Source organism: Lathamus discolor, chromosome 3, assembly GCF_037157495.1.
Source record: "Lathamus discolor isolate bLatDis1 chromosome 3, bLatDis1.hap1, whole genome shotgun sequence".
NCBI lineage: Eukaryota > Metazoa > Chordata > Aves > Psittaciformes > Psittacidae > Lathamus > Lathamus discolor.
In genome coordinates this window covers 89060626-89075905 of record NC_088886.1, presented here as the reverse complement: position 1 = coordinate 89075905, position 15280 = coordinate 89060626, and the positions used below count along the sequence as shown (strand labels likewise).

At 40.9% G+C, this 15280-nt stretch overlaps 1 protein-coding gene across 1 annotated transcript in view; it reads left to right on the top strand.

Annotated features, from left to right (window-relative positions):
- Positions 1-2031: 2031 nt before the first annotated feature.
- The window catches only part of MYO3B (myosin IIIB), a 195543-nt gene continuing 182294 nt past the window's right edge, over positions 2032-15280 (top strand). The window contains exon 1 of the mRNA XM_065670620.1: positions 2032-2057. Within this exon, the coding sequence (XP_065526692.1) occupies positions 2032-2057 (26 nt within the window). The remainder of the gene's footprint in view (positions 2058-15280) is intronic.

The window sequence follows — 15280 nt, the reverse complement described above, 5'->3', positions numbered from 1 at the left end:
AAGTGTATTTTTAGATCTGTAAGAAGTCATGCTATACTTTTCTTCTGAAACAGATTTATTGTCCCACTTCCTCCCCTGCTCCCCAGTAGCAAGCTCTTACGTTAATGTACCGTTCCTGGGGATTTCACCTTTGTCTTTTCATCATCCACTTGGTTACTGTCTCCATGCTCATGATCTTTCATAAGACAGACCGTGTTCATTGGCGTGTTGTTGTGTGTCCCCCACATTTCCCACATGCTCCTTGTATTTTTGAAGTGAGCTGGAGAGCAAGTTTTGTATTTTCCTCTAAGAACTCAGCTTTTCTTTTATTTTGTCATGCTTTCCTGTCTGTTCTGAGTTTAGTCAGTTGATGCATAGTCTGCTTGTCCTAAATCAAGTAATTAAGTACGGGTTGGAAAATTAATGGGAAAACTACATACAGTTATGCTTCTGTCTGTATTATCAGTAAAAAGTGCATGGTGTTCTACCACAAAGTTACAATACCTTTTTAAAAAGAAGCTGCAAGAATTGCTGGTTCTGGGACTATTTCTTGTGAGGAATGAACATCGTACTACCACTATGAGAAATTTATTATGGTCCTGTTTAAATAGCTGTAAGGTGGGCTAAGGTGTAGTTTTCTGTCTTTATTTAATCTGACTTCTCTGAGTCTTAACAATACTACACCTGGGGAAATGCAGAAAACTTAGTAGAGTGAAGTTTTAATGTTGAAAGTTTAGAATCATAGAATCATAGAATAGTTAGGGTTGGAAAGGACCTTAAGATCATTTAGTTCCAGCCCCCCTGTCAGGGGCAGGGACACCTTGCACTAAACCATCTCACCCAGAAAACTTCTGTAAACTTTGTATGGTGCAAATATATAAACCTTATTTGTTTATCTATTGTCTGTAAGTATTTGTCTACCTGAAATACGGAGTCATCTTTTTAAGTAGGTAGTGTTCTAAGTCCTGTGTTATACAGAAAAGGGAAAATATTAGGAGAGTTTTGGGAGGCATTTTACTCTAACGTTCAAAATTAAATGAAAGAAAGATCTTTGCCGGTTCCTTACTGAACAGAAGTGAAAAGGCTGTATCCCTCCTTATTAAAGTCCTGATGACAAATGGGTATGAATATTTCATCAGCCAGAAGAATATTTTGTTACCATTCAAACTTAGTCTTATGCTTTCATGAACTCCAGAGACTTACAAATCAGAATAATTTTATAATCTGTGCCGAAGCCTAAGTTTGTTAAGTAATGTAGACTAAACTTCCAAAATTTTGCAAGAACTGTTTATTTAATAAAAGAAAATAATTAAATTTGAGAATAGGTTTTGGGGGAGAGGTTTTTTTTTAAAAGCAGGTCCTGAAATAGGGTTCTGCTTTACAGTATGGGGTTTTGTTTAATTAAATATTGGTTGCCTCAATAATTGCTCAGTCAAGAACAGTAAGTCCTTATGGCATTAAATACTCACTCTGTGTGAAGGAAGAAAAGAAAAAAGCAAAGATGAAAAAAGAATTTATTTACCTTAAAATATTTGCCTTACAAGTTCCACACCACACTCAGTTCTATTTCAGTTGACATTTTCTAAATAAGCAGTATCTAGCATTAAAGTTTAGTTTAACACATATAAAGCCTGACTGTTATCACCAGGTGATCCTGGAGCATGCATATCTTCATCTGTCTTTCTTTAAGCAGGTAAAAATAGTGACCATGGGAAAAATGTATCTGGCTCATCTGTTAATAGAGCTGATGGATCTCAGTGGTTTTGCCTCTTGATATGCACTGAAGGATCTGTAGAGCTATAGGTCTCACTACTCTTTGGTTTGAAAAACATGCAAATTTTTGCATGTTCTGAGGGAAGCTAGCCTGAAAAAAGGTGTGGGTAAAGTGCCAGTAGGCACTCTGCAGTGAGGGCTCGCTGCCATGCAAGGGCAGGTGAGCCAGGAGCTGTGGGTGCCAGTGAGGCAGCAGAGGCAGTGGTCTCACTGAGCATGGGCCATTCTGGCAGAACCCCAGCCAGGTGAGGGGGATAGACCCAGGGATGGCAGCCAGGGATGGCCAACAGTCCAGTGACTGACAGGTGAGTCTGTAGCCACAAGGCAGACTCAGGGTCTGGCTTAGGAGATAAGTCCACGGGTTACGGTTTGCATCTGAATGAAAATGGGGTACATGTTCTGGCAGATGCATGGCTGTAGGATAGCTTGGGCAGGCAGAGTGATGGCTCTGAGGTTAAATGCAGCTCCCAAGGAAAGCAGATGCCCTGACATTGCATACTTTTGCAAAATTATGTAATCCATTGTGTTGCTTATGTCTCTTTGCATGTGCTGGGCATTACTTTGTTGTTGCAGTTGATAAGCAGTTTTACATCTGGCTTGAGTCAGAGCTCACATGCTTGTCTGCTGCAGGTCTGTTTTCTCCTAATATTGTGAATTCATGAACACCTTTGTTATGTCATAGTACAGCCCACTCAATAGTCATTCTGGCATGGATGGCTTCGGTTGCTGACACAACCTAATTGCCTTGTCAAGGATTATTTCTGGATTTTGTGGTAGTTTCCTTTTGAGTTATCATAATAAGATCTTCCATCAGAAACTTAACTCATCAGCTTGTGTGATTGTCTCATCGTCTTTTGGCAGCTAATTTTTTTAAGTGTTTTCTTTGTACAAATAGCAAACCCCAGACCTCTAGTGGATTTTACATAAGGTACCATATGCCTTCTGTTTTTGTGACATTGCACTGTACTTCCTTTCTACAGGAAAGGTACATACTTATGAATTAGCAAATGCATCAAGTGCTTCAGAATCTGACTGTCATCTGAAAGTTTTTCTTCCTTTTTCAGTGGTGTCCAGTAGTTGAAGGTACAGAATAATCTGTGGTTTATGACTCCTCATTTTTCCTCCTTTTTGTTCCTGGAGCCCAGGAGGCCAGCAAAACACTTCTGAAATTGCTATAGGTCTGAGATGCTCAGAGAACAAATCCTGCAAAACATGACTTTCTCTAACCTGTCCTGTCAGGTTTTGGGGTTTTTTTCCTTTTTTTTTTCTTCTTCTTTTTTTTTTTTTCCTTCCCCTGTAGAAGCCAAGTTACATGAATCTGCAGTTTCAAAACCAGCAGTCTTCATACTTTGTGACCTTTTCCTGTCTGACCTTTCTCAGTAGTGATGAGAGGAAAGCAGTGTTCATAGTCTATAACATTATTTCCTAGCATTTGTAGTAGTACCTCTGCTTCCATACTCATGACAGTAGTGTTTCCTCTGTTCTTCTGGACTGAACTAGACAAGAATTCCGTGGTCTTACCTTGGAAATGCTTTGTTGCAACATCCCCCCAGAACAGAATTACATGTTAAACTAGTATCTTAACTCCAGCAACATCCATTATTATCACATACAGCCTCTTTTAAAACTCAGTTAAATGAGACATGCCTTCATCACATTTGTGTGTCTGCTTAACCTATGGTTGTTAACTTGCAACATAACAAATACATAAAAATCTAAATGTTAACATTTTGAGGGCTTTTGGCTCTTAGGTTTGACCATTTTCCAGTTAATGTTATGCTTCACAATGAACTAACAGATTGTGAAAAGGTGAGCCAAATGTGAGTAGTCACTAAAGTTTCTTATGGGGCAGTTGAAACTCTTTGCATGAGGCCTAAAGCTGTCAGCCTCTCCAAAAGTGGCAAGCAATAGTTTGATGGAGGAACAGATTACTTCCTTCTTAGATAAATGACTAGTAGCTTGTGTTTTAAGGAGGTGGACAAAGGCAGATTGCCCCAGAGATGGCAATGGCTTATAAAGCAAAAATGGTTGCCAAAGTAGGATTCTCTTCTGCGAGGGGATAGGAGCTGAAAAAGAGCTGTGAGTTTATTAGATAAGAAGACCCCTCAAGACTGATCTGAGTCTGGACAGATGTAAACTTATTTCTTTTAATTTCTGTTCTTTTGTGACTTTTTGAAACTTTATAAATGGCATTGTCTATTGCAGATGTAGTAAATAAATTTTTATTAGCTGTTTATGTTGACCTGGTTTAGGTGAGGAATGGTATCAGTACAGCCATCTAACTTCAAGGAATTTATGCCCATAGGCTCTTGCAATAGATGGTACTGAACTACTGTCAGGCAGCCAGCAGCCCAAAACACTTATCAGAAGCTATAAAGGATAGTGGAGTTGCAGACCAATAACTCAGTGCCTAAAAAGAAAAGAGATTTCCATTGCTGAAGAGGAAGTGTCTCTGCTAATGCTAGTGAGAAGCCCAAGGATTGCAAAGAAGTATAAGGGTAGAGGATGTTACTGCAAATTTTACAAATCGGGAAATTAGAGATAGTATTTCTAGGGTACACACAAAATTCTTCTGTCCTGATATTGTAGCCCGTTCCTAGACTGTACTCTTGAGATCAGGTGTCTTCCAGCTCCTGTTAGTTGCTTTCCATATGGTGGTTGCCTTCACTAATGTAAAGGCTGAGCAGACTGTTAGGTTGGCATGCCTCTGAGATAACATCCCATTTTGAGAATTAGTTCAGTTTTCATTAGTGAATTAACTGGACATATAAATATTTATGACTATCTCAGATGTCTGATTACAACAGTAAATAAATAATTAATTATAGAAAATTACCTTTGTACAATTGATACCACAAGGATATAAATCAGATATGGCAATTTCAAAAAAAAAGCAGCAAATATATTGGTGGTGTAAACCCAGCCGGTATATCTGCACCTAGCAGCTGCTCACTCACCCCCCTTTCATCCCTGCGCGGGCAGGATGGGGAGGAGAATCAAAAGAATGTAAAACCCGCAGGTTGAGATAAGAACAGTTTAATACCTAAAGTACAACTACTAATTATAAAGGAAATAACAAGGGGAGAGAATATAAAAACAAAAGGGGAAAGTAAAAAAAACCCAAGCCAATAAACAGAGGTGATGCACAGTACAGTTGCTCGCCACCTGCTGACTGATATCCAGCTTCACCTGACAGCGATCTGACCTTCCAGGTAACTCCCCCCAGTTTATATGCTGGGCATGATGTACTGTGGTATGGGATACCCCTGTGGCTAGTTTGAGTAAGGTGTCCTGTCTCTGCTCCCTCCTGGCTTCTTGTGCTCCTCCTCACTGGCAGAGCATGAGAGACTGAGAAGTCTTTGATTAGAGTAAGGGCTACTTAGCAGCAACTAAAACTTCAGTGTGTTATCAGCATTGTTCTCGGACTAAAGGCAAACACAGCACTGTACCAGCTACTAGTAAGGAAATTAACTCTATCCCAACTAAACCCAAGACAACTGGTTTTGCTGAAACACTCTCGAGTATATTATTGGTAGAACCATTCCTGGGTAACAAACCTTCCGTTGTGTGAACAGTAATGATGTGAGGAAGTCTATTTACAGAAACGTGCGTATGATATAAGTGTATTGACAGTTGGGTGAACAATCCAACGGTTGGTGAAGTCTGCTTCACCATGATAGGAAGAACCGACATCAAAGGATCAAAAAGCGATGTCGCTATGAGTGCTTGGCTGCTACAAGCCATTTATCCCTCTGGTAACTTTTCTGACACCTCCTGCTTAAAACCCAAAAAGTCAGAAGGATCATGAGGCCCCGCTTGCACGGTTAGTTTTACCCTACTGATGATGTGTTGTTGCAATAGTAATCCTGATCAGTACGAGAGGAACCGCAGGTTCAGACCCCCGGTGCGTGCGCTTGGCTGAGGAGCCACTGGCTCGAGGCTACCATCTGCGGGCTTATGACTGAATGCCTCTAAGTCAGAATCCTGCCTAGACGTTTGATGTTGTGCTGTTGCGTCATTGGTCGCTTGTGATTGACCCAGGAGATGACAGTCTTGTTCAGAATGCATGGGTAAAGCCCTTCCTGAATGTTCGTTAGCGAAGACAAGCCTTCCTCACAGGAGAAGGAAAACTCCTAACTTCAAACCCGGGCAGGTGGAGCTCGTCTGGCCTTGTAAGGCCTTCCATCTAAGGGAAGGACAGTCTTACAAAACCTGCGACCTGAGGACTTTGCTGTCACCGTCCTAGCTAGCGAGGCCGTGGCAGATAAAGCTCAGGTGTGAAGGGTGGGGCCAGTTCCATGCATGCTGTGCCTCACCTGAAAAATCCACTGCGCAGGCTGGAAGGGTTTCCTCTCACTCGTCTGTAGCGACAGGCAGGGGTCGAAAAGGCAGGTGCCAAGGTGCATCGGAAGCTGCAGATCCAGCCTTGCATGCGGGCGGATCAGGACATTGGTCGCTCGAGATAGCCCCAGGAGATGACAGTCCTGGTAGGAAACTTCCTGATTGCCTAAGCAGCCTTTTATTCCAGCCAGATTTGCCTATCCCGCATGCCCTTGGTCATTGTGCTTGTAGTATGCATGGGTAAAGCCCTTCCCAAATCTTCGCTCGCGAAGCCAAACCATCAGTTGACAGTTGGGACAGTTATAGAAATCTACATATATGATTTCTGTTCGAAGTTCTATGTGTAAGTTTATCAGACTACAAGCATCATTTTGGGTAGGGGTGTATTTGCCTTGTCTGTTGTACTACTTTTCTGTTAAGTTGGTTGAAATAAACTTTACACCTGCCAAAGCTAACAGAGAGGAGAAATTAAATTTTGATGAGTGAATGGCATTAAATAAAGGGTTGAATACTCTGTTACAAGCCAGTTTATCAAGCTTTAAACTTTGGTCACATAGGGGATTTGAAGAGGAGCCATCTAATACAGAGGACCAAGGATTAAAGGAAAGAGATTCTTATCAGCCATTTTAAAGGAAAATCAGCCTCTCCACAAAAAGGGTGCTTGCTGCAGAGGTCAGGAGAAATGGCTTGAAAGAGAACAACTGTGTTTCAGCCTAAATGGCACAAGCCTGAAAGAAGAGATTGAGAACTCCTGCTTATAGTGAGTTAGAAGCTGAAAGAGTTTGATGTGTCAGGAAGTCTTAAAGCAAGATGTTTACTGTTTGACTGTTATGTTCGTTGTAATAGCTAAAGTAAATGGGTTTTCAAAACCCTGTTAAGTCTGTGCATATATCCATTTCACCTCACACATCTTTAAAAATGCCCTTGTTGTGGAGCTCTGAGGGAGGGTTTCAAGGCACTGGAGAATGAGCTGCCAGCATGCCTCTGTGGCTAGCTGAGCTGGTGCACAAACTCATGTGTCCAACAAGAGAAGCCAAAATGCATGACCTTTGAGTCTTGAAGGATGCTTACAGCCATCTGTGGGCTTCTCTTTGGACTGTTACCTGAGGACAGCTGATGAGACTTCTGTGAGGGCTACCACAACAGAATATTGCTGTAATGTTTACAGGGACACAGCCTGGGATTCCTAAGTAGGAGATAACTTTAAATACAGGTATTACTGTTGAAAGTTACTAGTTTGTCCAGTTTGTAAGCAGAGAACCCAAAAATGTAAAAGAAAACTGAATAGCTGCTAATGAATGGCTAAAGGCTGGTTGTTCCAGGTCGCAGTTACTGTACCCAGTGCATAGTACAGCATCCTTGCCTGTCATGTTTTCTCTTTGTAAATTAAGTTCTGCCATTCTCTTAACTTTGTTGAGGAGCATCTGCAGCAGACGGGATTTAATCTGGCAAAAGAGGCCAGTCTGTTATTACTTTATTCTGTGTTTAAATTCTATTCTGAAAGTTTGTGGACTTTTTTCCTTTTTTTTTCTTTTTTTTTAATTTTTCCCTCTTCAAGTTCACAGCTCTTGTGGTGTTACTCTCCTTCAAATCCCCTGAATCAGTAGGAATTGAAACTGATGAGTGTTTCTCTATGTGAAACATCTGGCAGGATCAAGCTCTGAGAATTTTTGCTTGTCTCCATATTGGCATCTGTTTCTACTGTGGCAGTTGTACTTTTTCCTTCAATGAGGTAGCTGAGTACTTTGGTAATGTGCTTTTGTATTAGTGGACATTAGGCCTACATGTAAATTTTGTCGACTTTCACTTTTCATAACACCATCCCTTATGTGATAAAGCAGATCTTTTTTATTGATGACCGTATGGTAAAGTGTACCAAGATCTAAATTATTGGCTGAAGTTAGAAAGCCAGACTTTTTACAGGATGAATATCATTGTGGTGGTTTAACTCCAGACGGCAATTAAGTACCACACAGCCACTGCCCACTCCCCCCCCACACCCTGGGTGGGTTGGGGAGGAGAATCAGAAGAAGGAGTTAAGAAGAGTTTAGTAATTGTAGTAAAATATAGTAACAAAAATAATAGTAATAATAGTGAAGAAAAAAAAAGGAAATAACATTCAGGAAACACAAGTAATGCACAAAACTGTTGCTCACCACCTGCTGACCAATGCCCAGCCTGTTCTTAAGCAGAAATTTGTGGCTGCCAGCCAACAGCCCCAGTTTATATACTGAACATGATGTTCTATGGCATGGAATATCCCTTTGGATAGTTCAGGTCAGGTGTCCTGGCTGTGCTCCCTCCCAGCTTCTTGTGCACCTGGTCACTGGCAGAACATGAGAAACAAAAAGAGTCCTTGATCAGGGTAGGCACTACTTGGCAACAACTAAAATATCAGTGTGTTACCAACATTATTCTCACATTAAACCTAAAACAGGGAACTACATCAGCTATTAGGAAGGAAGTTAACTCTGTCCCAACTGAAACCAGGACAATCAGAGAGAATCAGAGCACTACAGCAATGTTATTTGCTATGCAAGTCACAGCATGCAAATGCATATGCATATTTTTTTCCTGAAACTAGCTTCCCATCAGAGTTTGCTAACACACAATCTTTCTGCTTGCCTTAAATATTAACAAATGGTAAGGTCTTTTTGGGTTCAGATCAGCAAAAAACAAATTTGGTTTTGTGCCTCTCTGTAGATTAAGGCGTTATTACGTAACATGTATAGGTATAAGAGCTCTGAGCAGCTTCTATGTCTATCACTGCCTGTCCTTTTCCCTATCTGTACCCCAAAATCTCTCACTGATTTTCAAGTTCAATAATTAACTGTGAGCAGCAGTGAACATAGGCATTGTCCTGCCACTTTTTGTCAGTCTTTTTGACTGGGAAAGCGTCAAGCCAATTGCTTGTGGATTTGCCTTGGTCTTTGTTACTGACCTCAACTTAGATTGTTATAGGCCCAGATAGCATAACCTGAATAATACATTTATAATTTATTAAACTTAATTCTTTAAAGTTCCTTTGATAGCTGCTCCATGAAGATAGCTACTGAAGGAAGTTTAAAATTAATGGATTCTATTTTGTATGCCTATTATTATTTTTGAAGCCTGTTAGAGAAGAGAAATTATGCAAATTGGTGTCACGCTAGGCTACTGCACACATGCTGGTATGCATAACAACTAGCTCACTGATGAAAATACTTTATCTTAAGCAGGAGTCATTGTCAGCACTAAGAGATGTTCTTTGTATCCTGGTTAACCATTTATTATTATTTTTCTTACAGATAGAGGAGAGTGTTCTTATTAAAATTCCTCATTAGAATAAGACTGCTGTAAAAATAATAGTGGAGAACTCTAGTGATGAATTGTTATAGATTACATTATACAATTAAGGTATATTGCGAAACAATAGGATTCCTTCAAAAAATTAAGCAGTTGTTGTTTGCCCTCTGTGAATGACTAAGTGGCTTTAATTCTTCAGCTCCTGAATGCGAAAGACTTGATAAATAGATCAGGCTCAGGATCAATTAGTGTCACAAAGATCTTCAGTATTAATGAAGCTAGCTGCTAGGATTGAACCAGTTTATCTATACCCTTCCTGACAGCATCTTAGGTTAACACGCACTGCATTGCCTATCTAGTACTGGGCATGGGAACCCGTACACAGAGCATGCAGTTCTGTGCAGCACTGACCGATAACAAGTGCTCCTTGTGAGGAAGCTATCTTAGTCCTGAAGAATTCCGATATCCTTAATGGGACAAAAATCCAATATAAGATAAGCTGGCTTCAGAAAATAGGTCGCTAATGTAAGTTTGCAGTTATTTTCTTCCCAGGTTTATCCTGCGTCTGCTTTGGGTTTCTTTTTCCTTATCTATATACAAAGCATGTCAGGCTTTTCTGATTAGACTGCTGTGAAGAGCCTGGTTTTAGTCTTAAGGGTCATCATTCTGTTACAGCCCTTCATCCTTCCGTTTTAACACTAAAACATGCATTTTGTTTGCCCTGTTAAATTGCTGCCAAAGGAGGCAGAGAAAACCTTCTCAGGTATTGATTTTTCACACATGGGGACTGTAGCTCATAGTCACTTGATTTGCTACCTGCAGTTTATAACTGAATGGGCTCATGGGATTATAAACTTCATTTTAGTGCTGAGCTTCCAGCCTGAGGTGAAGTTGATGTGTTTGCTATTAGTCGTTTGTATCTGCTTTAATGCATTTTGTTTGCTGGAATTCTATTTAGATAGCTAATATAAATAGTATTTTTGCAATGGAAATATCACTGATCAGAACTTCCTATTTGAGTTGTCTTAACTGGCTTCAGGTATTTTAGATATGGTCTGGGATAATTTTTGCCTACTATTTTTTGGTCTTTCAGGTCTTCATTGTTATATTTATAATATAATAATTGCGAATTATATCATCGTAACTGACTAGGTAACTGACCAGGACAGTACATAACTTTATTCAACATTTGGTCCTCTGAGTTGTAGGTAATGAACTTGATTAATTAGCAGTCAAACAAATAACGTGTATTAGAATTCCTCCAGAATAATCAGGGGCCTTATTTTCAGTGGTACTCAAAACTTCACTAGAAGTTTCTATTGATTTCTGTGTTCATAGCAAGGTACCCTTTATCTCACAGGATAAGACAACTCTGCAAAAATAGTTGTTTTAGCAGGTGCAAGAAGTGATTTTTTTCCAGTAATTTGAATCTCGGCAAAGCATTCAGTCTTTCATCACCAAATACAATTTTCTCTGTTGGTCCCAGCTTCCATTATAGGTTTTTTTAAATACATCTACCTCCCAGAAACCTTGGAAGTATAATGTTTTCATTAATAATATATTTTGCTAATTTTGTAAAAATGAAAGAATAATGTATTTCTTGCACGTTAGTGAGAAGTTCAGGTTTGCTTTATTAGTCATCTCTGTGAATTACGCAATCTTTATATGCCTTGGCTTGACCAGCTTTTGCTTAACTTCCAATGCCAGCACAGATCTTGGGATATTTATGTTAAACCTTAGTGAAACAGTCTTTTGAAGTTTTGTAAAAAAATCCTTTTTCATAGAAGATTGCATCCAGATCTGACAAAGAAGTAGAAAATCCCCCAAATAATAATAATAATAATTTCCTACAGTTTTCATAAAAATCTGTATCAGGCTAGAGGAATGAACCATAAAGTTTGTCTCCTGTGTGAAGATACGGGTTGAACTTTGTTCTTAATACTTTCTGCTTTGGTTGTTTCACCCATGTGCTAATTCCAGTTTAGCTACAGTAGATGTTGTCTTTTGGGGGAATCAGAGGAAAGAAAGAATGATAATTATTATGATGGTAAGAAATTAAAAAAGTGCATCTTTATCATGTTCATTACTTTCACTGCTCATGAAACAAGTTGCTTTCTGGCTTAGTTCTGTGAATTACTGTTTACAAATCTTCTCACTCTAGCTACATTTTAGATTTTGTACATATTCAATTAGCGAAGTTCAGTTATTGTAGACCTGCATGTTGTATCAATGAAATCCTATGAAGACGAGTGGGATTGAATGATTCTAACAGAAATTCGATTATTAATATAATACCATTGGCATCAATGAAGATTAGATAGAAGAATCAAAGTATCAAGAAACCTTCTGAAGTACTAATCATCATTTTTATTAAAGAAGATGGAGTGGCTTGAGCTCACCCTGATCTTTTAAGACCTTCCTACTCTAGAAAACCCCAGTGGTTGCTTGTTCTATTCTTGATTATGGAGTAGATTGAGGCAGTGTTTAACTTAAAGTGCATGGCCTCATTCTGTGCATGCTAAACAGATCTATTTAAGGCTAATATTACATTGTTTGCAAGACCCACTCAAAAATGGCTTGAAGTGAAGCAAATTAGTGTGGCTGTTGTAGACAGTAGATGTCATGAAGCCATGGATCTGTGGTAAGAGAGAAGCAACTTAAAAATTAATTCTGTGAAGCAGAAAGAAACCCTGATTTTTGAGGGAGATGCAGCTACGAAGGGGCCGAGATGCTAGTAGTATTAACTGGGCTCCGTGGGAGATGGAAGTTGCAGGAATGCTAAGAGTTGCAGGATAAGGTGCTAAATAGTTCCACAGTAAAATAACTTCTTTGCGACCCAGCAAGAGTCAGCAGTGCCTCCTGATGTGACACAGGCCTTCAGGAGACTGAAAATGCATGCTGAGTAAGAGCACCATTAGATTTGCAGGGCAGACGGTCAGGAGCCAAGATGTGCTGTACCTTTGCCTAAAGCCTTCCTAGCTCTGCTTAAGAAAATGGCTGATCATGAGGATGTATTTGCCCACTCAGAACAATACACACATGACCAGTCATTATTGGACAGAGGTTAATGCTTTACTTGTAAATATAAGGGCGCCATAGATTTACCAATAAAAATGTAGAGAGCAGACTTTGGCCTCTTCAGGAGCCTGCTTAGTAAGGTTCCATGGGATATAGCCCTAGAGAGCAGGGGGACTCAACACTGTTGGTTGATATTGAAGGATCACCTGCTACAAGTTCAGGAGTGTTGCGTTCCAACTAGAAGGAAGTGCAGCAGGAGGGCCAGGAGACCTCCTTGGATGGATAAGGAGCTGCTGAGGAAACTCCGAAGGAAAAAAGAGGCTTATAAAAGGTGGAAACAAGGACAGGCGGCCTGGGAAGAATATACAGGGATGTTGTCCGGGAAGCTAGGGACCAGATTAGGAAAGCTAAGGCCCAGTTAGAATTAAATTTGGCTAGGAATGTGAACGATAGCAGGAAAGGATTCTATAATTACATTGTAAATAAAAGACAGACTAGGGACAGCATGGGCCCTCTCCAGAAGTTGTCAGGACAACTGATTACCCTGGATTTGGAGAAGGCTGAGGTTCTTAATGACTTCTTTGCCTCAGTCTTCACTGGCAAAGGCTCTGATCACACCACCCAAGTCTTGGACAGCAGACGCAGGGACTGTGAGAATGAAGACCCTAGGTCCACTGTAGGAGAGGATCTGGTTCGAGACCATCTTAAGAACCTGAACGTACACAAGTCCATGGGACCTGATGAAATCCACCTGCGGATCCTGAAGGAGCTGGCGAATGAAGTTGCTAAGCCACTGGCCATCATATTTGAGAAAACATGGCAGTCAGGTGAAGTTCCTGATGACTGGAAAAGGGTAAATATAACCCCCATTTTCAAGAAGGGGAAAATGGATGACCCAGGGAATTACAGACCAGTCAGTCTCACCTCTGTGCCTGGCAAAATCTTGGAGCAGATTCTCCTGGAAGGCACATAAAAAACAAGGTGCTTGGTGACAGCCAGCATGGCTTCACTGAGGGGAAATCCTGCCTGACCAATTTGGTGGCCTTCTATGATGGGGCTACGGAACTGATGGACAGGGGTAGAGCAGTTGACATCATCTACCTGGACTTGTGCAAAGCATTCGACACTGTCCCACACAACATCCTTGTCTCTAAATTGGGGAGACATCAATTTGATGGATGGACCACTTGGTGCATAAAGAACTGGCTGGATGGCCACACACAAAGAGTTGTGATCAATGGCTCAATGTCCAGCAGGAGTACAGTAATGAGTGGTGTCCTTCAGGGATCAGTGTTGGGACCGGTCTTGTTCAACATCTTTGTTGGTGACATGGACAGTGGGATTGAGTGTGCCCTCAGCAAGTTTGCTGATGACACCAAGCTGTGTGGTTCGGTTGATATGTTGGAGGGAAGGAATGCCATCCGGGGGGACCTTGACATGCTTGTGAGGTGGGCTGACACCAACGTTATGAAGTTCAGCCATGACAAGTGCAAGGTCCTACACCTGGGTTGGAGCAATCCCAGGCACAGCTACAGGTTGAGCAGAGAAGAGATTCAGAGAAGCCCTGTGGTGAAGGACTTGGAGGTGTTGGTCGATGAGAAAATGAACATGAGCTGGCAGTGTGCGCTCGCAGCCCAGAAAGCCAACCGTATCCTGGGCTGCATCAAAAGGAGTGTGACCAGCAGGTGGAAGGAGGTGATCCTGCCCCTCTACTCTGCTCTTGTGAGACCTCACTTGGAGTATTGTGTGCAGTTCTGGTGTCCTCAACATAAAAAGGACATGGAACTGCTGGAGCAAGTCCAGAGGAGGGCCACGAGGATGATCAGGGGACTGGAGCACCTCCTGTATGAAGATAGGCTGAGAAAGTTGAGGCTGTTCAGCCTGGAGAAGAGAAGGCTGAGTGAAGACCTCATAGCAGCCTTCCAGTATCTGAAGGGGGGCTGTAAGGATGCTGGGGATGGACTTTTCATTAGGAACTGTAGTGATAGGACAAGGGGTAACGGGTTAAAACTTAAACAAGGGATGTTTAGATTGGATATAAGGAAGAAGTTCTTTATTGTAAGGGTGGTGAGGCACTGGAATGGGTTGCCTAAGGAAGCTGTGAATGCTCCATCTCTGGTGGTGTTCAAGGCCAGGTTAGACAGAGCCTTGGGTGACATGGTTTAGTGTGAGGTGTCCCTGCCCATGTTGGGGGGGGTTGGAACGAGAAAATCTTAAGGTCCTTTCCAACCCTAACTATTCTATGATTCTATGATTTGCAGCGCAACAGGTTATGATGCAGTGAATGTAAATGAAAACATGCAACTGGATTGTCTGGGCTAGGCACATACATCTTTTCTAGCTTGCATTTTCTAGGCTATTAATGAAGAGTTTGCTGGTTTAGACTCCAACATTTAATCCAAGAATTTGAGTTAAGATTATAATATTACAAATGGTTGTGGTTCAGAGCTGGTTTAAGAGTGGTGATGTGATATTTTAACCATTTGACTAAAGTGTTGAAAAATCAATTTTTTAATTTTTTTTTCTTTGTTTCTAGAGAAGGAGGTGAAATTTAGATATCTCTATCATGATGTCAGTAGCTGTTTTTTGGGCAGTTTACTGCGGCTGATCCAAGGAATAGCGTTGTGTTTCATGCTGTGATGAACTGGAAGCATAGACAAGACAAGGAAGCAAACATTCACATTTTCTTCAGAACCAGCATTCAAACACAATCCATTGCCAGTGGTTATCACTCTGTTGTGGCCCTGTGGCTGATACTGCAAGTCTAAAAGCTTAGATTACCTAGATGATCCATATAAAGGAATCAGAAGGAAAGAAAGTAACAAAGATATTTCTGAATTTAAAGGACTTTATGTAGAAAAAGAGAGTGTATTTAGGCACAGTT